Here is a 22,513-nt window from a genome sequence, read left to right as displayed (position 1 = left end):
TCACAGAGCCAGCAGTCAGAGGCAAATGGAGTTAAAAGGCCATAAAACAGCACCCTCGTGTGCAGCCTGGCTTGCTAGTGGCAAACCGAACTGCAAGCACGTTCTGATTCAGGCACACACCAGAGGTTACTAGAAGTTTGAGCTGTTCATTTGGGAAAGCAACCGCCAGCATGGGCAAGCTTGGTAAATGGTGCAATTCACATTTTCTTTACCGGAACCAATTTATGAACGAAATAACAACTTTTTGTTTTACACATGTAGCTACATGTTTCCTATCGGGAATGGACACCGACACGGTATGCATACTACCCACAACTCGGGCAAAACCATGTACACATAAAATTAAGTTGGTAAAGACAGGGCACTGCTGCTTTTATTTCACAGAAAAGAGCTGTTGTTCTTGGGGGCCATTGTAAGCACCTTCTAGTGTTAGGGCTGCCTTCACATACTCAAAGTCATGTTTCTTATTTATTATGCTGTCAGTGGGTCATTATTGCTGTTGCATCAGTAATGGCTACATTCAAAGGTCAACGTATATCACCTACTGAAACTAACATCTTTTTCTGTTGACATTGTTCCCAAGCTCTTCTGCTATAACTGCAAACGATTTGCATTCATCACACCACCTAAAAGAGTGCACCAGTGCATAACACTCCTTTTGTCATCTTCTGTGGACCTCTAGCTTTCTTCTGCAAATATGTAGGGATCAGTGGTAAAGCCTGTATATATCTTACTTTTCCTTTTTGCTGCTCATGGACACTACTTGTGTGTAGACACAGTGTGGAGAAGCTACACAGTACTGAAGCTAAATCACCTTCAAATTAAGGAAAAGAATTACAGCCTTTCACAAAAGTTAAAGAGCCCATGTGGTTTCCTTCCGGACCATGCTGTGTTGCTCACTATGCGTGGCCAGCATTCCAAATTTCTTGAAAGTGAGAAGAAATCTCATTTTCACCCTTTAAACTTAGGACTTCGTTGGATGCTACAAGAGCCCCAATGAGTGGCTTAGAAGCAAAACACCTTGGGCTCTTTACCTTTGACAAAGGCTGTTCATAGTCCTTCATGTTAGCGAGATAGGTGAACAAAAATTTTTATTCCATATTTAGTTTCGCATTTCATTGAAAGTTTCTTGACACCTCTGGCGTTGAGGTTTTTTTGTTATAGTTCGATGTATTCAAATTTCAATAAAAAAAATTGCTATGTCACTTGGACTGAGGTAAAAAAAAATGGAGAGCATTGCGGTCTGCTGCATTGGAGGAATGCGTAAGCATTTGCATTTGAACGTCAGCAACTTTTTTTTTTGCAAGTCATCATTGTCACGTGACACTTATCATGTAACCGTTGGATTAAGTCCTAAACTTTTTTGCAAGTCGTCGTTGTCACTTATCATGTGACCCTTGGATGACATAGGCAGCTTTTTTTTTTTTTTTTTTTCAAGTCATCATTGTCTAACATCAGTAAATATCCCCAACACACTTTACCATCGTACACACAACGCGCTCACTTCTTGCCCCTCTAACACCCTTCAACCAACGACCCTTTGTAGCGTACGTGTTGCGTGCCCACCCGGCTCGCAGAGGGCCCGGGTTCGAACCACAATGCCAGAGAATTTCTTTTTTTCGAATATCCATTTTCATGTGGACATGCACTGATGACGTGCTTTGCTGGCAGCTCCTGTGCATGCCACTCATGAGAAAAAAATGCTTTCACATTAAAAACGGATTGCAGGATGCTGATATGTGGTGAACCTAGTCATGTGGTTGTCATCTTGTTTTCAGTAAACTGGGGCATTGAGCAGGCTTTAGAATGATGTACAGGGGACCCCCTGTAGTAGGATCACAGAGCTATGCTTTATGAATTCCTGTTCCCCATTCCCTTGTGCAGCACTACACTGCCGTGATGAAATATGTCAGCCAGGGCCCAATGCTTGTTGACGTGCACATGCATCGGCCCAATACCAACTCACGGAACTTCATGGATGCCCTTTTGGCCTTCTGGCCAGGACTGCAGGTGGGCATGCGCCATGTGTTCTTGCTTACACTTTCATGCAGTGTGTGTCATGGTTAACTAGTTGCCTTAGTGATTGTCTCAACAGGTGCATGTGGTTTGTATTAACATGTGAATACTGCACTGCTCTGTTTTGATATTTAAAAAAAAAACAAAAAAAAAACAACCTCATGGATTAAGCACATTAAGCACATGAATTAAGTCAAGAGAACAGTCCCAAGATTGGAAACGTTTTTTGCTGGCAGCGTGCAGTCTACTGTTTGACAAATTGAGAAGGTGCTGCACATAGTGTAGAAGTCACATGGAAAGGCAAACTTCTGTCTAGAATGCGCAGCTTAGCTCTGCCTGGCAAAATCAAAAGCTGTTTTTTTATTATATTTTATTTTGGGGGGGGGGGGAATTTTTTCAGTATGTTTATTTCATTTCATTTCATTTCATTTATTTTACCCTCAGGGCTTTCGCATTACAGCTCCAAAACATATCTTCGGGGCTCTTTTTGTTATTTGTTTTTGAGATGCCTTTTTATCATTTGCTGGTCAGAGTGCAAAAATTTTCATTTTGTGATTTCTTTCTGTATTGTTTAATAAATCTGTTATTAGAAACTATATAATTCGAAATAGCATTTAATTATTTGTTTTTGTTTTGTTTTTATTTTTTTTTCCATGTTGCCGCTTGTGCTAAGCTGCTATTTGCAATTAAAAAAAAGCATTTTTTTACTGAGACACCTGAAAAGTTTTTAGTATCTCTGGAAAGGAAAGAGTTAAGATGCGAACTAAGTCTGAAATTGTATAGCAAGCTGAGTGAGGTGGAATGATGATTCAAGTTTTTTATATTGCAGTTAAAGATTAAACACAGGACAGTGCTGTTATATTCAGTGCCCTTTTGCTTTTTCATCTTTATCTTGGTGTGCATGGCTGTCTCATTATTCCTCTAATGGCGGTTTATTGTTGAATTGTACGACGAAACAGCAGTGACGGACTGGACGGAAGAAGAAGAGACAGACGCATGCGCTGTTTTGTTGTACCATTCAACATGAACCAACCAGCCTGACTCGGCCCTCTCCGTGGTTTATTGTCTTGACTGCAGCTCCAAATTCACTTTCAGTCAAATGTTTTCCAATGCCTTAGATGTTGAGCTCCATGTAAGGAGCATTTTCTTTAGGGAGTTTTCCATCAGTACATTTCACCTTGTGATGTACTATTAGCGTCAAATGAAATATGAACAAGAGAACTGAAATGCCAGTCCAAAAAACAAATACATTAGCTCCTTGAGAGAAAATACAGATGTGATTGATAAACACTTCTAAAGTACAGTCTTTGTCTCTTTGATATTAAAAATTGGAGGGGACACTCAAGCTCTGCCTTAAGGGCATGTTGTGACAGCATTGATGGGCTAATGCCCATATATGCGGAATTGGTGATTCTCGACTTTGCATTCATAGATTGCTGGGAGTCCTCATACCACTCCTGGTGCAGTGGTGCAGCGGTTAAACGATGCTGCATCACTGCCCTGCAATGGCAGGTGCTGCCACCAAGGGGCCTTGTGCAACTCCAGCCGCGCGAGTCACGACCAGTCATTAATTTAACTGCCACCTGCCAGGGTGGTCAGTTTGCTCACAATCTGGCGGGCAGGTTGTGATGACGCCACAAGGTCACACAGCCTAGGTGGCCCATCTAGATTGCCGGAGTGGCCAATTGCTCTATGCATTCTGGCTGTCAGGCTTGAAACGGTTGCCAACGCCGGAAAATTTTAGTGCGCTAGCACTTATAGTGGCCATTCCCCACGTTTGGCCGTTGTCTGTCTGTGTGTGTCTGAAGCTGGTTTTGTGGCAGGCTGTTCACCTGCTCACCGGGTAGTGGGCAACCTGCCTACCGTATCGGGCGGCAGCCCATTTATTCATGACAGGCTGCTCAGGAAGAGCAACCTGGGTCACAACCCAACCCAAGTCAAGCAACCCAAGTCCTACCGATGGCAATGCCTGCCATAGCACCTTCCTTCTGCCACTGCGCCACTGCTCACCTGCCCACCGGGTGGTTTACTTGCCAAGGTGTAGCCGGTGGTGACCAGGCGAGAACCAGGGGCGCTAATTAGGCGGCACCGCCCCTAAGCGCACCGAGCTAAGCAAAATGAGTAGCAGCAGTTTGGAGGAGAACGCGATTCGAATGTTCCTTGCACAGAACTGAACAGAAGAAGAAGTAAGAGTGGTAATTAGGTGGTAGCCTGGTAACACCTAGTAGATCGTAGATCCAGCTGACAATTGACGTCATGCTAGTGTACATATCCGCATTTAGCCTAATTACCCATATCAACTTACATTTTTTTTTTCCGACATGGGGATACTAATGCTCTTTTGTTAATAAATTTGCGGCAATACTGAGCTTTCTCTGCTTAACAAGATATCATTTTGAAGTTTGTTTCTTAATATTCTTGTTTGCATTTCATTTGACGCTGATAGTATTGTCGTGAGCAAAAGTGAGACCCCCCTCAGTGCATGCCAAACCATGCCGCAAATGTTGGCTGTAGTGCACACCTGTTTTCATGATTTGTCTCTGGTTGCTGCTAGGTGCTGAAGGGTGATATCAAGCCAGCCATTGAAACGCATGAAATGCTCTATCAGGTTATGAAGCTTCACAATTTTCTTCCTGAGGTGAGTGCCTTGTATAAAGATTTGTGAAAGGGTCAGTATAGCTTTTGCATTTTCGAACATTAAAAGGTTCACAGTTTGTAACTGTTTAGCAAAGTAAGGTGTAATGCCAATTGTGATTTAGTGTTCTGCATAGTGGGAAGTTTTTAACAGAGGATTTCCTGACTGCTTCTGTAGACATATTGAAAACAAAGTATTTACAAGTAAGTATTCAAGTGCATGTGCTACAAATAATGTGCGTGTGTGCGTGTGTGTGTTTTGAATGATGCATTAGAGCAGGGGTTCTCAAACTTTTTTGCTTGGAGGAACCCCAAAAGCCTTCAATAAGTTCCAGGGAACCCCCCCCCCCCCCCGCTTTCACTTACCAGCAATATTGTCGAGTGCATTTTTGCAAAGAGAGAGTTGCAAAAGTTAAATGTTTATTGCACCGATTAATACAAATACTAATGTGATGGGTGGTACTGCTTCCCTTTTGAGAGCAAGTCAAAGCGTGGCTCAGCAGCACTCAGAGCCAGTCTCATATCAGCTGCCGGGTCAGGGCCAGTGAGGGTTCTCGCGGAACACAAGAAGACAGCCCGCGGAACCCCTGTGTTCCGCGGAACCCAGTTTGAGAACCCCTGCGTTAGAGATTAATAAATTTCTTCTCCCATACAGTTTCGGTTTCAGTAGCCTTGCGACATCACAAGTAGGTATGAAATCACGTGAGGCTCACAAAAACTGCAATATAATAGCTCTTTGTTCACTCACTGTCATTCTGGCTTCTAGAGCAGCTAGCGTAAGAGTTGGAAGAAATAAAACGACAAAGCAGTGATTATATTTCTGCTTTTGTATGCCTCACGTGATCTCATGCCTACTTGTGACATCACAACCATCGTTTGGCTATGAAACTGGAACTGAAACTACATTGGAGAAGAAATTAAATTATAAATTGTTTATTTAGCGCTGAGGAATTCAACATGCTGATCTGTGTTTACAAAGCTATGCACATCATTCCAAAGGGAAAACACTCTACGAAAAATTTAGTGTCTCTACCTTAAAGGGGCCCAGAAACACAATCTTAGTTAACTGTTTTGCCTGTTGATTGCATACAGTGAGTTATAATGGTGCTATTAGCGTCGGTAATACCACGTACATTCCGTTTTTTAATATTTTAATGTCCTCCCAAAAACAACTTCATGGCTCTGATGGTGTCACCACACAGTGGCGGGTTTTTAGCAGCGGATATGACATCACCTGGCGCGAGCTTGATGACCGGACAAACAATAAATATAATGCTAATTGTGTGAATAAATAGAGACACATTTTGTCACCTGTCTGCGTTTTATATTAAATAAACAAAAACAATTTCTTTGTCTTAGATAAAAGCCCTGCAAAGCAAGTAAAATAAAAATACACCACCAGGGGCGCTCTGGAATGGAAACAACGCTGCCAGTCTCACAGAGAGCAGGCAACCATGGAGTACAAACTTCCGCGACGTGCTCTGGCTGGCTGTTTTGATTGGTTGCGCCAGGTGCCGTCATTGGGAGAGCGAAATAGGAGTGGGAAGCCCCGCCAAAATCGAGTTGAGGGCAGCGTTTTGTTTGCTTGTATTTTGAAATTTCTTCACAGAATAACTCCCGTTCCTGTGCATCGATTCCTGTAATTCTTTTTAAGTCAGCATCTGTGTGACATAAAGAACCCACCTGAAGTATAGCCGGTATTCCCCCAGGCAGTGTTTCGCAGCCCCTTTAATACGCCACCAATTTGCTTTCAGGAAACTAGTTCCAGGTCACATTCACTATGTTTATTGGATATTTAGGTAGATTATTTTGCTAGAAAAGTGCCTTCATAGAAGCTGTCTGTGTTTCCTATGTTCGCAAAAGTGACTGATGACATCATCCATGTATTATTGCAAAACTATTAATTGGCAAGCTTGGGGAGTATTTATTGCAGTGGAGGTGTCTGCTTCACATAGCTTGATTATGTGGGCAAAACTAACATTATCAAATAGTGCTTGTTAAGTGAGCATACTTTAGCCAGCATGACTGTAGTGACATCCATTTTTATCATTGCATGATGTGCAGTAGTTAATGTGAGCATCTTTGCAGTTTTTAGGCCATTTATCTCTCTGCATTATGTAAGTAGAAGAAGACTGTGGATCATCGTTAGAAGATTTAATAGGGCCTTATTCAGCATTTTTATAACAAGCTTATTTGATACTGGCTTTACTGTCCTCTTGAGGCCTTCCCGTAAGCTAATCATTTTTGTTTTCTTATAGGTCTCTGTAGTTTCAGTTCAGACCCACATTTGTTGCCATATTATTAATGGAGAATCTGTGTTATGAGCTGAGGGTGTAGCCAACCTGTGTTACGCGTTTGGTGTGTAGTCAGGTATTCTTGCCTCTAGGCAGCGTTGAATGGAATACCAATAAATGGCACTGTTCTACACTGAGACCAGGGTGCTTCTACTTGAGTGATGTTAGGCTTTTAGGTAGTTGAACTTAGATGTAATGAACCTCCATGTAATGAATTCTTCGATATTGCGAAGTTCCTCAATTCCCCAATGCCACCCCCAGTGAAGCACTTGTGTTTGTGAACTCCATGTAACTAAGGCTTTGCGGTGGTTTACCTTCATATAACGAACTCGATACGCTGACTATTTATTAACTGGTGCTGAGTTACTTGAAATTTGGTCAAATCACGCGAAAGTTTCTATGCTTGCAACGAGCAACCGCAGTTGACGCAGCGCGCCATGCTCCAGCGCCATTGGTGCCTCTCTGTTGCTTTCGCTTTTGTGACATCACAATAGGTGGCACTACAGCAGTTCATGCTCATAAGCAGTGAAAAACAGTAGGACATAGCAAAAAAGACTCAGAGTGAGCAGTGCACGTCCATCGCCGCCACTCAGTCATTCGCATGATTCAGGCCCCGATAGCTGTTACACAGCGAGAATCGGGACAGCGGGGAGTGCAGGCAATGCCAGGCATACAGTCCATTTCCTAGGACACCGGTGGCGGGCAGACTGAGTACGAGAACATGAGGGAAGGGGCAGGTGCCTAGCCAGTCTAGCAGTGGTGGTGCGACTGCACATGCTTTCCTCTCGCCCGGCTGTGGTTGCCTCCGTCTCCCCTGCCTTTGCCATTCTCCCCACCCAACTTGTATCAGCATTGTGTGAACCACAGCGGAGGTAGTAATGGCTGCTCTTGCAGTCGCGTTATCAGCAAAAACGTTCTCAAGGTAATTTCGCGTACATAAATTTTTCATTTTGGTTTTCTGCATTATCCTTTTGGGTCTTACATGAAAATTGTATGCAACAAAAACCTGGATGTAACGAAAAATCATGGACTTTTGTCGGTTTTGTTAATCCAGGATTAACTATATAAACAGTATACTGCTCGCAGACTTGTGCATTAGTGTGCAAGGGCTTGTAGCGTTATTATGCAAGTAATGAAATTTCTGGTAGTATGAGAAATTTAGTGCCAGCCTCTCATGTTCTTTTATTAGACCATAGTTTCTTCAGGTGAAGTGTGTATATATTCCCTTTTAAGTCATGGAGTAATAGCTGTGCATGCAAATGTACAGGCATGAGTGGACACTGGGAAGAAGTAGGTCATGCAGAGGAAGTGGAGCACTGAGCATTAGGTGCATGGTGCAGTGTGTAAGGAACATCTGGGGCTGTGCTCACTTCTAGAACAGTGGAAATTATTAGTCATCAGCTTTGAGTAATTGCTCAGTATGCCTTGAAAGATTTTTGTGTATGCCATTATTTACATTTATACCTGTTATTGTTGCATTATCTATTTAAGCCGATTACTATTATTATTTTAATGTCTTAGTTGTGAGAGATTTTTCTAGCTTGACTTTCCTACTCTCTTTTTCTTTGCCTTGCATCAATGATTTTAGGCATTCACCACAGACTTCCAAGTGCACTGGGGCCAACACCCACTGAGGCCGGAGTTTGTTGAAAGCACTTATTTCTTGTTCAAGGTAAGGTTCTTAGGTTTTTTAGGATCCAGATGATCTGTGCTTTGAGGTAATGAGCTCATTGTTACATAAACGCTGAAGTCAAATTCACAGCCTGTCAGTGAGATCCACACAAGCCTGCATTGTCCATTTCATAATAATTATTAGTGGGAAGATTGCCCTGTAGAGTAGACAGATGGAATTGGGGGCTTAGATTCTTTTTATTGCTGCCGTAATGAAGAAGATTGGAAAAAAGTGGAAAGATTGGAATTCAAGCTGCATTACAATCGTTCAACACAGGATGTGACCGTGTTGATGTGGTTGGAACTTTCCTTTACAAAGATTTACATATCACGCTGTTCATGTGAATACTTCCTCAATTGGCAGAGTAGCAGGGCACCCCTTTGGTGCCATAGTTACATAATTGGTACTAAACCAGACATGTTTGGTCTCGGAAAGCCAGGTGTTCGTGTAAGTCTATGTTTGCTTTAATGTACTGCATTGTGAGATTGCTGTTATAATGTAGCTCATGACCAAGATATGAAAGATTTGTGGTTCTCTTGAGAGAGCATCCACATCCATTATAAATTGGATGCCCTCACAAAGCTAAACAGTGAAATTCTTTTGCCTGAAACATCTCAGATTTACAGTTGAGCAGCCACATTGCTGTCATCCTAAAAGTTTTCATTTATTCAGTACTGTGCAAGTTTCTTGCATTGAGCACAGCAGCCAGTCAGTAGTTTACTAGCTGCTTTGAACATGTCAGAGGTGTCTGTAGACACACGAATTTTTTTCAGTGGTAGAGGCAGTAGATATCAATTACATCCATCTCGCATTAATTTAAACTCTGTGGGGTTTAAAGGACTATAGACACCTTATTTTAGTTTCATGTTTTCTTCTCTGTAATACATTAGAATACATGGGTCACCACATGGTTTTCATGTACAACTGCTAAATAATTTATTGTTGAATTTTTTCTTTTAGGTCATGTAAGGCATGAAAACATTGCAATGTAATCATTGATTTGTAGTTTTAGTTCACTACAACACTTAAGTCAGCCTGCTTCAAGAGCTGGAGTGACAATAAATGATATACCAGCAGTTATACTGCAGTTCTTTTACACCTTACTTGTACAGCCATTGTTTTGTTGTTGGAACCGAAACAGCTCTGAGAAGAATTTAAATCATAATTGTTTAGTGGTCGTAGGGGAATACTACAGGGTGATTCATGTATTTGAAAGAAAATATGCAAGCAAAAATTTTGTGTTTATGCTTTTTAAGATTCAAGATGGAGGGAGGAATAGTTGAATCATAAAAATTTTATTATGCTTGTGTTTGGGCTTAAGTTATTCATTACAGATGGGCACTTATTCTTAGCGAGTTCATTTCTGACACGCTTTTATACATAAGCCTAATTAGAGCAGAACCCCTTGTTTATACCATCAGGAAACAATTATAAGACAGCAACATGGGTTCTTTGTGTGTGCTGCCGGTCACATTTATCATGAGTGAAAATCGACAAAGCTTTTTTTTAAGTGATGTTAAACGACCGAGGATTAACTTTCGCATCCCTTTTGTTCACCTGATGTGGGTGCATCGATTTCATTGGTCTAGATTGTGTCCAATGACCACCTCAATAGTAAGCTTCACAGAACAGAACTGTAGAGGTTCCAGTGCTCCTCATCATTGGTAGGTCTTGCTGATGGACGTTAGCGAGAAAAGGCACCCTTCACTCTCAGTCTATGCTTATTAGAAATGTTTTGTGAAGTGAAAATTAAACTAATTGCCAATCATTAACAGTGCCAAATATCTAGCCTGTTTGCCTATAACTGTCAGCAGCTCATGGGTAGTTCACAAGGCACCCGTGTACTGTGCGATGTCAGTGGTCAGGATTGATCCGGAGTGCTCTGCTATGACGTACCTCGTAGATCATGTCACTTTGGGACGTTAAACCCTATATACCATACCATACCATTGTTTTTCCCATAAGAATGCCATAGGAATGAACAAAAATTAGAACTGCTCAAATAGCCATTCAAATAAGTTGGTTTTGAGGTGCATTGTAAACATAATGAGTCAACCAAATTTTAAAAACTTGTTCGATTATAAGAAGACATAAATTAACTGAGTTTGAATTAACATGACCTAATTGTACTTGGGTATGAGAGTTTGCGTTAGTATTTGTGAATGGGACTCTGAGGACAATGTCATCAAATTATTGTTCTCAGTAAAAATTGGTGCTATGGCTCTTTCTGGGCACGTTAACATTTGTCTAGCAGCAGAAGACACATTTATGGCGGGGACAATTGAGTTTAAAAATTTTTCTGCGACTCGGTTCAAACTCATCATGTCTACGCCGACAAAAACTGGTTGCCGCTGTTTTAAAGTGAATGGCAGTGCAGCATAGCCTTCGGGATCCGTGCAGAAAAATTTGGTGTCAGAGCACGCAGTTTATTTGCAAAATCGGCTTGTGATTGTGGCACCTTTTTATTTGTTTATTTAAAATACTGTTAGCCCTCTCTTGGTATTACAGGGTGGGAATCAGATAAATAAAATAGGAACACAAAGGAACAATTTCCAGGATGCATAGCATACAGGTTGGGGTGCAGTGGAATAAACAATCCGAGGATTAACGAAAAGTACCGATCAGCAGATTACAACATACCCTCTGACAGTAACTTCCAACTTTTTCACAATTTTTTTTTTGGGGGGGGGGGGGGGGGGGGGGGGCTGTTTCTGTCGCAAAGTTTTGTGGGGGGGGGGTTTCTAGCTTGTAAAGTTTTGTTTTCGGTGAGAGTGGTCTCTTTGCTGTCAGAATGCTGTAGTCTCTCGATACAGGCCAACTTCAATTTGTTCTCAGTGTTCTTTTCAGTGCTGCTTGAGTTGGCAACGTCATGTCACCTGCCACTATCATGTGTTATGAGTTGCACCTGAATCTGTTCATTAGCAACTGCCAAACCTTGCTGTTCTTGAAAGTAAAAGAGTTTGGACTTGAAGAGCCAATTTTCTGCCTCTCACACATCTTGTATTGCTGTTGACCTTCAGTCTTTTTTTTATCACAAAATGAGCGTAGAGGAAATACAGGTTTCGTATAGGGCGGTCTCTGTCAGCGTAAAACATGATGTCGCACACCCCGCATTAAATTCAACACAAAATACATTTACCGCATATATTTACCCAATGGTACATGAAAGTTATGAATTGTGCTGTCGATGCAAAGAACAAAGTACACTGAATGCTTGTGCAAGTTGAGTGCTCTGTGTGAATGCTCATTGATTTTCTGTAAAGCAGAAGCACTATTGGTTCCCTCCGGATGTGTTGCTAGTCATATTGAATGCAGTAGTATACAACTGGCGGCACACCTCAAGAAGAACTCATCAGACAAAGAGTGGTGGAGGAAACAGTGTCACAAGCTCATTATTACATTCACTTTCATGCTGTCCCTTCCCGCCCCCCTTATTTTTGCAGGCAACAGGGGATCCCTACTACCTTGAGGCAGGCCGCAGGGTGGTGGAATCACTGCAGAAGCATGCTAGGGTGCCGTGCGGATTCGCTGCTGTCAAGGATGTTCGCACTGGAACACATGAAGACAGGTGTGGGAAAAGTACATGGCGTAGCATCATATAGTCTTCTCACTGTGCGGGTTCAGTTACACTTGTTCCATGCATTTCTTGCCAGCATAGTTTTGTAGCTGGCCTAGGTGACTGCTAGTAGGATATACAAATCTGCCTGATGGCCCTGAACAGCCAAGTGATTTTGATTCTGTTGTCTGCCTATCATGCTATCAGGCTGTTAAAGATCAAGGAAGCATGGTCGTGCCGGAGAGGGAATGAAGGAGGTCAGAGACGAGGATGCAGGAAAAGACAAGGAGAGAAAACTTTATACAGCTAATGTACATTATGTGCAAAGGAGCTCGATGACGAGACGCTCAATGCTGAAACGCTGCATGAGGAGAGCACATGATGAGACCATCTGATGAAAAGCCCCTCGGCCGTACCGCTGCTGAGGTTTTAAAGTGTTCCCTTTCCCTAGGTTCCCTAGATGGGGGCCGGGCCTGCCGAGGAAGGAAGTTCTCTGTGGCACCAATCACACACACACACTCTTGAGGGATCACACCGCCGTCACGTGTTGGGAGAGGGAGAAAGATGCCATCCACGTAGCGCAGACGCTGGAATGTCCACGAGCGGCGTTCCCGCGCATTTCATGTGTTCGAACGTGCGTTCGCACGCGGTGTAGGGAGATGCTCGCTCAAAACTTCATCCAGGCAGACGGACGCGGCTTCCGTGGGTAATCCAGGCGTTCACCCAACGTGCGTTTCGGGGCTAGTCGGCGTTCCGCTGCAGCCACGCCGTTTTCTTCCACATGATGAAGGCGAAACGTAGCAAGGCTTACTCATTAAGAAATTGTAATTGTAAACTTACGATTTCCTTTTTTTCTTTTGTATAGTTTTGAGTGTAGTTGTAGATTCTACTATTCAGAACTTAGCAACCTTCCATCGCTACCGCCTCTCTCTTGTTATTAAAAAAAATCAGGCTCACTCTGGCACATAGTTTTCTTGGCATACCAAAGACAGTGTGCAGAATGTTTAATGAATTTCATGATCTACATGCTGTATTGGCTCTAGGTTTTGATTTGGCACAGCATTGCAACATCAAAACAGTTGGTGCAAGTACTGTTTTGCAGCTAAACAGCATTCATTGGCATTAATAAGAACTGAAAGTTGGTGAGTTGGTTAAAGTTCATGATGAATTGTAGCGTGAAGGAAACATGAAGGGCAGACAGCAAGACATGGACAGGCACTCCTGTGTTTCCTAGGACGGCCATCCTCTTTCGGCATTGAGATCAGTTAGGTACGGAAATCATGGAGGAATACTGTATACGCTACAGTCAAAAATCTATGTATCGCCAGCCTTCAGTGGCCATGGCCGATTGTGAATTTGGCTGCCTAGCCTCTGCCTTTCAATGTCAAAGGTGAAGATGCCTTTGTTTAGTTGTTTTGTTAAATTGTCCTTCATGCGATGAGTTACACATGCCACTTTGCAATGCATTTTACGCTTTGGTAGCTGTTTCTGAGGGCTGCTTGTGCGTGCATGCGTATGTGCATGCGTATGTTTTCAACGTGGCATTCTTAAATTATGTGCATCCTGCAATGAACTTCAGTTGCGAGTAGTGCCTGTCTCTATCTTCCTGTCCATCCGTCGTGCTTCCTTCACACTACAGTTCATCATGAGCATTGGTGTTGGCAGTCAAGGTTTTCTTTTTGCCTTCTGTGGCCATGTGGCAAGTGCTTGGTGTCAGCATCCAAATGAAAGCACCGTAGATCAGCTTGCTTCTGGAAGCTACTGGAGGCCACCAGCCTGACTGGCTTGCCTGCTTGCCTTCATGCAGGATGGACTCATTTGTGCTAGCAGAGACGCTCAAGTACCTGTACCTATTGTTTGCCTTCCCGGAGGATCTGCCCCTTGACCTTGACCACTTTGTCTTCACCACTGAGGCCCACCTTCTTCCTCTCAGTTTGGCACGGATCAACCGTACACACTTTGACATGGTGAGTCAGGCATTCCTACTAACATACTTTAGCAGTCTTTAAGAGCTGAGGCAGCAAAGTTTTTTATTCCGTGACTTTTCATCTTTCGCATATCTTCACATGCATGTTTTTGTTCTTGTTAAGGTTTGACGGTTTTGTGTTTGTGATAGAAACGGTTCTATTTATATGCTCCACTTGCAATAAAGCTTCAGTTGTTAGTAGTGTTCTTGTTGTCGTCTCCCTTCTTCTCGTCCCGTCTTGTGCGCAAAATTCATGGAATGCAGGGTATCTGCCTGTCTGCCATTGGCTGAGAGTCATGCAGTTGCAAAGATTTGGAAAGTAGGCTTGCAAGCTGGCCCAACTGAGTAATTTTTCATCTGGCTTTAAAAAGAATAATGGCCAGCCCATGCAGTGCACGCAGTAATTAGCATGACCAAGGAATGTGTCAAGTACAGGTCAGGATGTGCAGGTCGAGTGCATCGTTGCCCAAATTTTAAGTGAGGTACACGGCACGATTTCTTCCGTTTTGACCCGCCATAAAGAAAAATGCGATGTCCAGTTATGAAGGCGATAAGGACAGGCAGTGTAGTAGCACCTAAATGGGAGGGTTTTGGCTGGCGTTTCTCTCTATCTGTTTTTTTACCCCCATCTAGTGTTGTGGTGTTGCCCTCTTACGATGAAATGTCTCAAGGCAGTAACCTCAAAATGTGTGTAAGCTAGAGTGATGTTTCACACATATGGCAGACTGTTTTTTTTTTCCTCCCGTTCTTGTACTGCACCCTTCTAACATTCCTCACGCAGAAAGCGAATGCTGTTTAGGTTAGGATGCTCATGTACATCTGCAGTAAAAGGCCAGCCATGCAGTGCATGCCCATACATTTGTGGCACTGGCATGTTCACTCTACCTAACTCCTAAGTCCGTGGCTGTTCATTCTGTTTGAGACTTTTAGCCCTAATGACACCGTGACAGTCACATTACCTTCGTTCATACTAGGATAGTGTTGATTTTAAATTGGCGCTGTTATAAGTGAGCTCAACTGCATTAACATATGCCTTTAACAGTCATAACTATAGCATAGTCACACCTCAGTAGTTTTCAACTGTGGTCACAATCAGCCAAACATGTTGCACATTCATTCTGAAAAGTTATTTGAGAACTACCCTTTAAGCTCTCCTTCCATTGAATGCTACTGGTGTAAGCGCAGGTGGTATTCAGATGTGAATTGCATACCCTCAACTACTTCAGCTGCTGAGTAGGCACAGATCATTGCCTAAATGTTTTCTTAATTGTTGCACATTACCATCTCCTGCTCTCATTTGTTTTTGCCTAGTGCTTTTTTATTATAGATGTGACAGTGCCAAATCTGTGTTCGTTCACTCTGGCAGTCTTTAGCAGGTCTTGCATTGATCTTCTTTTCCTCTCTTATTTTTTCATGTGCATTTGCCTCTTTTTGGAATGTTTTTTTTTTTTTTTTAATGTGAGAGCATTAGCATACCTGCCAACTCTTCTAATTCGCCCGGGAAACTCCCAATTTTTGACGGAACTTTCGAATTGTACCAGCGCATCCCTATATCTCCCGAAAAGTTGTCTCTGCCAGCGCAAGAATGGTTTTTGTGAAACCAGCGCCGCGGAATCAGTAGCCACATCGTAATCCCCAGCATCACCATCAACGGTTGCACTAGCACCATCGGCATCATCAGCTAAGCAGCCAATCAAAACCAAATCAGACCAACCCAAAATAGCTGTGGCTGGTTGCATTTCATGCTTGCTGTTGTTGCTGCATGTATGTGTGTTTAGGTTTAGCTAGGCCGTCTGTGTGTGGCGCACAGTAAATTCTCGTGTGCTTGATGTCATGGCGCTATCAAGGCCCAAGAAAAGATATCGTATTTACTCGCATAATTTGCGCACCCCCAACTTTTTACTCAGATTAAAAAAAAAAAAAAGGTTTTACTCGCATATTTTGCACGCTGTGCTGTGACAAACCACCACTGTGTTTGCAGGTGCGCGCAAGGCAGATTTGGAAGATCGGTACGGTTCTGAGAGGTGTGAGTGGCAAGGACACGAATTATGCGCCATTTACCCGCTTGCTTGTGCTGGCTGTCGCTTTTACGGACGATCAGTTGTGTGCGTGCCCGAATCTGAAACTACAGAACCGTTTGCTGTTCAGTTTGCCGCTAGTGAGTCGGGCTGCATGCAAGGGCACTGTTTTATTGCCCATTATTTCCTTTGCCTTCCACTGCTGGCTTTGTAATTGTATCATTGTGCATTTATTGCTTTGAGCTGCGCACGTGCTCTCATGCTGTCCCGCGAGGAACTACATAACGTGGGGCGCGAGGGGGTATGCGTGTTATATTTAGAGACAGCTTTTTTTTTCTTTTGGCCAGGGAAGGATGCAAGATGGGAGCCTGATCTGCGTTTAGGCGGCTACATAGAGTGTATACTGCGCATTACGACCTTCGTAGTGTTTCTCAGGACATGTTCAGAAAATTAAGCCTTAATTTAAAGAAGAAAAGTGCGTAAATTATGCAAGTAAATACAGTATTGCCAGAAGTTTCTGCAATCTTATACTTTGAATATGACATCAAAAAATCCCACCCCCCCCCCCCCCTTTGGCACGAATAAAAAAAATCTTCTGATTTTTGATCTCGCCAGGTTGGCAGGTATGCATTAATACCCCTATGTTGGAAAAAATTGTACGGCGTCGGCATTGCCAACCATTTGAAGCCTTGCAGCTGGAGTGGCCGGAGCACGCTGATGTAATGTGGCGCCTGGCAACTAGGTCATGACCTTGTGACATCATCACAACTTGCTCACCTTGGCAGATGGCAGTTAAATGAATGATTGGTCCCGAGAGGTTGCTTGGGAAGAGCAACCTGGGTCTCGGTATCACAAGCCCTGCCTGTGGCTGTGCTTGAAACAGCCACCTGCCTGGGCAGTGGCACATAGCTTAACCGCTATGTCCGTGCACTAGGTGTGCTATGAACGTAAAGTAGAGAATGACCAATTCCGCATATATGGGTATTAACCCTTTAACGCTATTGTGTCATACCCTTAGGACGGAGTTTAAGTGTTACTCCCTTATAACAGTTACTCCCTTTTACTGTTCTGCACGTTAATGTTCAAAGCTTAACAGCTTCTCTTCCAGGTTCTTTTAAACAACAACTGAAGCTAGGATGAGCACACAGGTTTCAAGTCTGCTCATGAGTTGGTTGGTAGATACTCAAATACATGTGCCCCTAGCTTTGGCTTTGGTATGAGAGAGCCTTAAACTCATTGCAGGAAGTTTTTCTCCTACACAATGCAGTGTCTCTCCCTCTTTCCATATTCCCCCCTTGGCAACTGGGATGACAGATGCAATCCCCACGAATGATGTTCTACGCCCCGGAGGAGGAATTCTCACACAGCTGCCCCAACACACACTTCCTGTTCCCCAAGAGCAACTACGCCCACAGTGTGCGGCAGCCACTCAAGAACCTGGTCGAGGGTGCCTGCCCAACAGTGGTCTCCAGGTACTTCCAGCCAGCAGCTGCTGTGGGTCCCTGCCGTGAAAACGACACGCGCTGCTACCTGCATGAGTAGCTCTCCAATAAAGCCCTGCTGCCTGCTTGCTTCTTCTGCCAGTGGTTCTCTTATTTATTGTTATAAAAGTAATAGATCTATCATGAACCCAAGGAGTTGCATGCAGAAAAAAAAAGGCAGTGCAGTCTAGGGCTTCTAATTTATGAATCACCCAGTATTTTTCATTTTTCAACATGCATTGAACATTCAGTGATCCCGGCCGCGGCGGCTAGAATTTCTTTGGAGGAGAAATTCTAGAGGCCCGTGTACTGTGCGATGTCAGTGCACGTTAAAGAACCCCAGGTGGTCGAAATTTCCGGAGCCCTCCACTACGGCGTCTCTCATAGCCTTAGTCGCTTTGGGACGTTAAACCCCATAAACCAAACCATCAAACCATTGGTGTTTTTTTTTTTTTTTTCACTGCACGTGTGGTGGTCTGGGCACTGCAGCTGGACCTGTAACACCAGGACTAGTTGGGACTGCCGTAACTACCTGTCCTTTAGAGGTGGTTTCTTGCTGACTGCAAAGCACGTGAAAGGTTCGAAGTGCTACTGGGTTAGTTCACTCTGAGTCAAAGGAAGCATTTATACTGGCACACACTTATTGTTCTGCATTATTTGCAGCTGTACCCTTGTGTGGCTCTGCACACGGGGTTTCAAGCTGGTGGCAGTACTGCTGGTGTGCACCTAGATGGGTGCTTAGCACAAACAGCTCAGCACTGTGCTTGCCAACTTTGTGCATGATCACACTGCATGGTAGTTCTTGCTGTTTTTGCTTGCACTCACGCTTTGATCTGGTTCTTCGCATTGATGCGTACGAGCCATGCCACCGTAATCTGTAATAGTTTACTCTTGCACAGATATTTTTAATGATGTTTCTGTGGCACAGAAATGACCATGATGGCACGCATAACTAAAGGTTTTACTAATTTCACATTTCTTTCCCCTGGACATCTCTTTTAGTCTAAACCAGTTGGGCACAGGTACTGCTGTATGAAAGAACTTGTGGCCATTGCAATGCATCATGCGGCCACTTCTTTTGAAATGGAGAGCTGCATCACAGAAAAGCCTGGGTGCTGTCCTGTGGCTGCGCATGTAGGATCATGCAACAGTTGTATGTACTGTATTTACTCGCGTAATTTGTGAACTTTTTTTCTGAAAATTGAGGCTTCAAAAAGGGGGTGCACAGATTACTTGGAGATTTCAGGAACACATCCTAAAAAGCTCTACAAAGGTCATAACATGCAATGTATACGATATATTGCCGCGTATAAGTCGACCCTGCAACTCATGCCCTACGCTTGCCAAACGAAAGTTGACTCCAAATATAAACCGACGCATAACATCCCCCCCCCCAACTCCCACGCGTTCGCACTGGGCCCATGTTATGTATAGTTCTCTCCCCATGATTGCATGTCAGCGCATGCGCAGCTTAAAGCAATAAACATGAAACGATACAGTCGCAAAGCCATCAGTCCGAAGCAAATTGAGATACAAGGCGATAAAACGGCGCCTCGCATGCAGCCCCACTGAGTGTCGGCAAAGCCAATGGTTCGGTAGTTTCAGATTCTGACGCGATGCGTGCTCCGGAAGTTACTGGAAGTTTGCTCTCACAGCCGCTCATACAGGAAAAAAATGACCGCCGGTGCAAGTGAGCTGGGTAAAAGGCATGCAGTTGACTTTTCTTTACCAGAACCAGTTTACAAACAAATTATTTAATTTTTAGCACCACTCACTCACCTTTTGCAGTTGTGCGTGGCTACACGTCCACGCTGATCTTTTGAAGCCCGCCCTGCATCCTGCATGCACCCGCGTGCATGCTGGTGTGCTTGGATAGTGCAAAATACGCTATTAAAAGGTTTTGTTTTTTATATAAATCTGAGTAATAAATTAGGGATGTGCAAATTATGCGAGTAAATACGGTATTTAGAGGTTCCCTTTCAGCATGTTAGTGCAAGAGGGATTGTCTTGAACACCATCTTTTTGACTGTGTGGAATACCATATTTACTCACTTAATGAGCCCACATGCATAATGAACCCACCTCTACTTTTGTCATTGAGAATTTACTTTTTTTATTAAGTTCTTAGTGCATTTCTCAGTTTCACGTCATTCGTGGCGCAGACCTGGGCAGCGTGCCTAGATGCCCGATAACATCATGGCATGACTTATCTTTTGACTAGAGCTCCTGCGGGGCTGGCACGCTTGGCGAACTAGGCAGAGCGTCAACTGTGGAGGCTTGCTTGGCACGCTGCTACGCACCCGGCTGCGGCAGTGCATGCTTAGAAAGCCAGCAAGCGCTTGAGCATGGGAGAAGAGCATAGCAGTTTAAACCAGAACACTATAAAACATCTCCTATACTGAAATGCTATGGAGGAAGCTGGACCTTCAGACCCACAAGCGATTTGGCGAGCTCCATATTGGGAGCCGAAATGCCTAGCCCCTCTCACACTACAGCTAATGCTAAACATTCGCATTACACAGCCGTAACCATCTTGCAAGTTTTTTTAACCTCCCGTAAAAAACCTTCAGGGCCGGTGTTCAATATATTTGCTTTATCTCGCTGCGATTGGATGGCACCGTCAACTGTCACAAAATCATCGGACTGCGCCGTTATACAGCAAACACCTTTCAAAATGAATGATGCTAAACACTGGTGACATGAATGCAACGCAGCTGACCGCATGCTTTTGTTGTTGGTGGATGGATGGGCGGACGGACAGACAAATGAGCGAGCGGGTAGACGAGTGGGCAGGAGGGCCTCAAAAAATCTGTAGAAACTTTTTTTCCCCACGTGATGAAGCCTCCCCTTAAATTGATGTTAACTTTTCTGGAAAAAAAAGTGGGTTCATTACATGAGTAAATACAGTAGATCCTTTTATTGCTGTCAAAGGTCATAAAATGACATTCATTGGCTGTAAACACTTTTGTCAAACTGTGAAAAAATAATGATGGCTATTACACTAGATATACTGAATGGTCAGCTCTTGCCATTCATTTATTTCTAGTTCTAGTTAGTGATTTCTAGTTCTCATTTGTAGTTAATTTTGAGTTTTTTTTTTTTGCTTGTATTAAAAGTGAGTGGTTTAGTGTGAGACATGTTGCCATAAAACATGTGCAAAGGTAGTGTAATTTTCATGCCCCTGGTATGCTGAGCACGCTGATATGGTGAGCATAGCTTGCGGAAGAATTCAGTTTGCACATGTTAATTTGTTTTAATACCATTGCATGAAGGACCCCATGTCTCAAAAAAGCTGGCTTCGGCGGCAGCGTGAGCATAAAGTTCTTAGAGAAGCAACGTAGGTGGGCCACCTAGATCAAATGACCTTGTGATGTTATCACAGCCTCACCCTTAGATTGTGAGAAAATTGCCCACCGTGGCAGGTGGTAGTTAAATTAGTGATTGGTCATGAGAGGTTGCTCGGGAAGAGTAATCTGGATCTCACAAGACCCACCGGTGGCAATACCTGCCGTTGCAGGGCAGTGGCACATTGCTTAACCACTGCACCAGGAGTGATATTAAGACTCCCAGCAATCTATGAACGTAAAGTAGAGAATGACCAGTTCCACATACAGACAGAGTGTTCCGTATTTATCTGTCCGGGTTGTAAAAAAATTATCTGCGCAAACCACTGGCCTATTTCGGCTCAAGGACACACCACAGGGTAGCTTATGATAGTCTGCGTTTTTCAATAAGAATTTAAACTTCGGAACTTGCCTGAATTCGCTGGAATCAGCGAAAAACTGTAGTCTGCGTGGAGGATTTTCGTCGGAGCGGGCCAACCATTCATTTAGAGCGGAGCAGCAGCCTTGGCATGCTGCGCCATCTGGGGTACTGCGAGACCTGCCCCAGCTCCGAGCTGGGATATTGGTTGCCTCGCAGTTCGCCACATGGCTCAGCCTCTCAAATCAGCTATCTCGCTCGCCTTGTGAAAATTCTGTGTGCAGACGACTCCAGTTTTTCACTGAGTCCGGGCAGTCCAGGCAAGTTTCGATGTTAAATTATTTATCAAAAAAAACAGACTATCATAAGCTACCCTGTGGTCTGTGCTTGAGCAGAAATAGACCTGTGGTTTGCACAGGAGAATTTTTTACTACCTGGACAGATAAATACAGAACACCCTGGTATTAAGCCATACACACTATCACGTCACACCCTTAAGGAGGAGCTTAAGTGTCCCCTCCATTTTTTTTTAATTAAACCTAAATTATGCCACAGCACGCAGTCTAAATTCTGTAGTGGCTTCTTAAAAGCCTTGGCTTTTTCACATGTCTTCAATGTGTTGCAGAAAAGCACAAAAAGAGGATCATTTGCATTGGCTCGTGACGTTTTCATACCTGTGCCAATTAAGAATAAGCACCCACTAAGTTTACATTCTAGTGTCACCTTGAAAACATCTCTAGCATGAACGTTGCAGTTACATTAATTGTCTACTTTGTTACAACATGTTCAATTCCATTATGTGTGGTATGGTATTGAGCATTTATTAAATTTTTGTCTAACCGCTCAGATAAAGTGCCAGCTGACAATGCTGGTCAGAATGCATTAGCTGTGATATAATCTAAGAGCTGAAGAACAAAAATGGATGTAGGAAGCTGCTTTCAGAGATGATTGAAAACACATTGTAGTGAACATTCTTTGATTTGAGAGCATGCTTCATGTCACTCTCACATTCACTATATTGAAGTATAGTGCAATGAAGTGGCCAGTCAGTATTGCAAGATAGCTTGTAGGCTGACTCAGAAACTTGTGGCAGTAACTGCACTACACATCCTAACTTGCTCAGAAGGCCTTGGTGAAATGTAGGCATAAGGATGTAATTTGTTTCACTGAAAGA

General features: G+C 43.4%; 1 protein-coding gene across 1 annotated transcript in view; it reads left to right on the top strand.

Annotated features, from left to right (window-relative positions):
* Edem2 (ER degradation enhancer, mannosidase alpha-like 2) overlaps nucleotides 1-22,513 on the top strand; it is a 54,645-nt gene that overhangs the window by 18,224 nt on the left and 13,908 nt on the right. Inside the window, exons 10-15 of the mRNA XM_089582033.1 lie at nucleotides 1,885-2,010; nucleotides 4,571-4,654; nucleotides 8,533-8,616; nucleotides 12,060-12,184; nucleotides 13,980-14,139; nucleotides 17,471-17,628. Coding sequence (XP_089438159.1) covers nucleotides 1,885-2,010; nucleotides 4,571-4,654; nucleotides 8,533-8,616; nucleotides 12,060-12,184; nucleotides 13,980-14,139; nucleotides 17,471-17,628 — 737 coding nt within the window. The remainder of the gene's footprint in view (nucleotides 1-1,884; nucleotides 2,011-4,570; nucleotides 4,655-8,532; nucleotides 8,617-12,059; nucleotides 12,185-13,979; nucleotides 14,140-17,470; nucleotides 17,629-22,513) is intronic.

Source organism: Amblyomma mixtum, chromosome 3 (assembly GCF_055824585.1).
Source record: "Amblyomma mixtum isolate Tamu chromosome 3, ASM5582458v1, whole genome shotgun sequence".
NCBI lineage: Eukaryota > Metazoa > Arthropoda > Arachnida > Ixodida > Ixodidae > Amblyomma > Amblyomma mixtum.
Note: the sequence above shows the minus strand (reverse complement) of the source record. Positions and strands in the feature narration are given on the sequence as shown.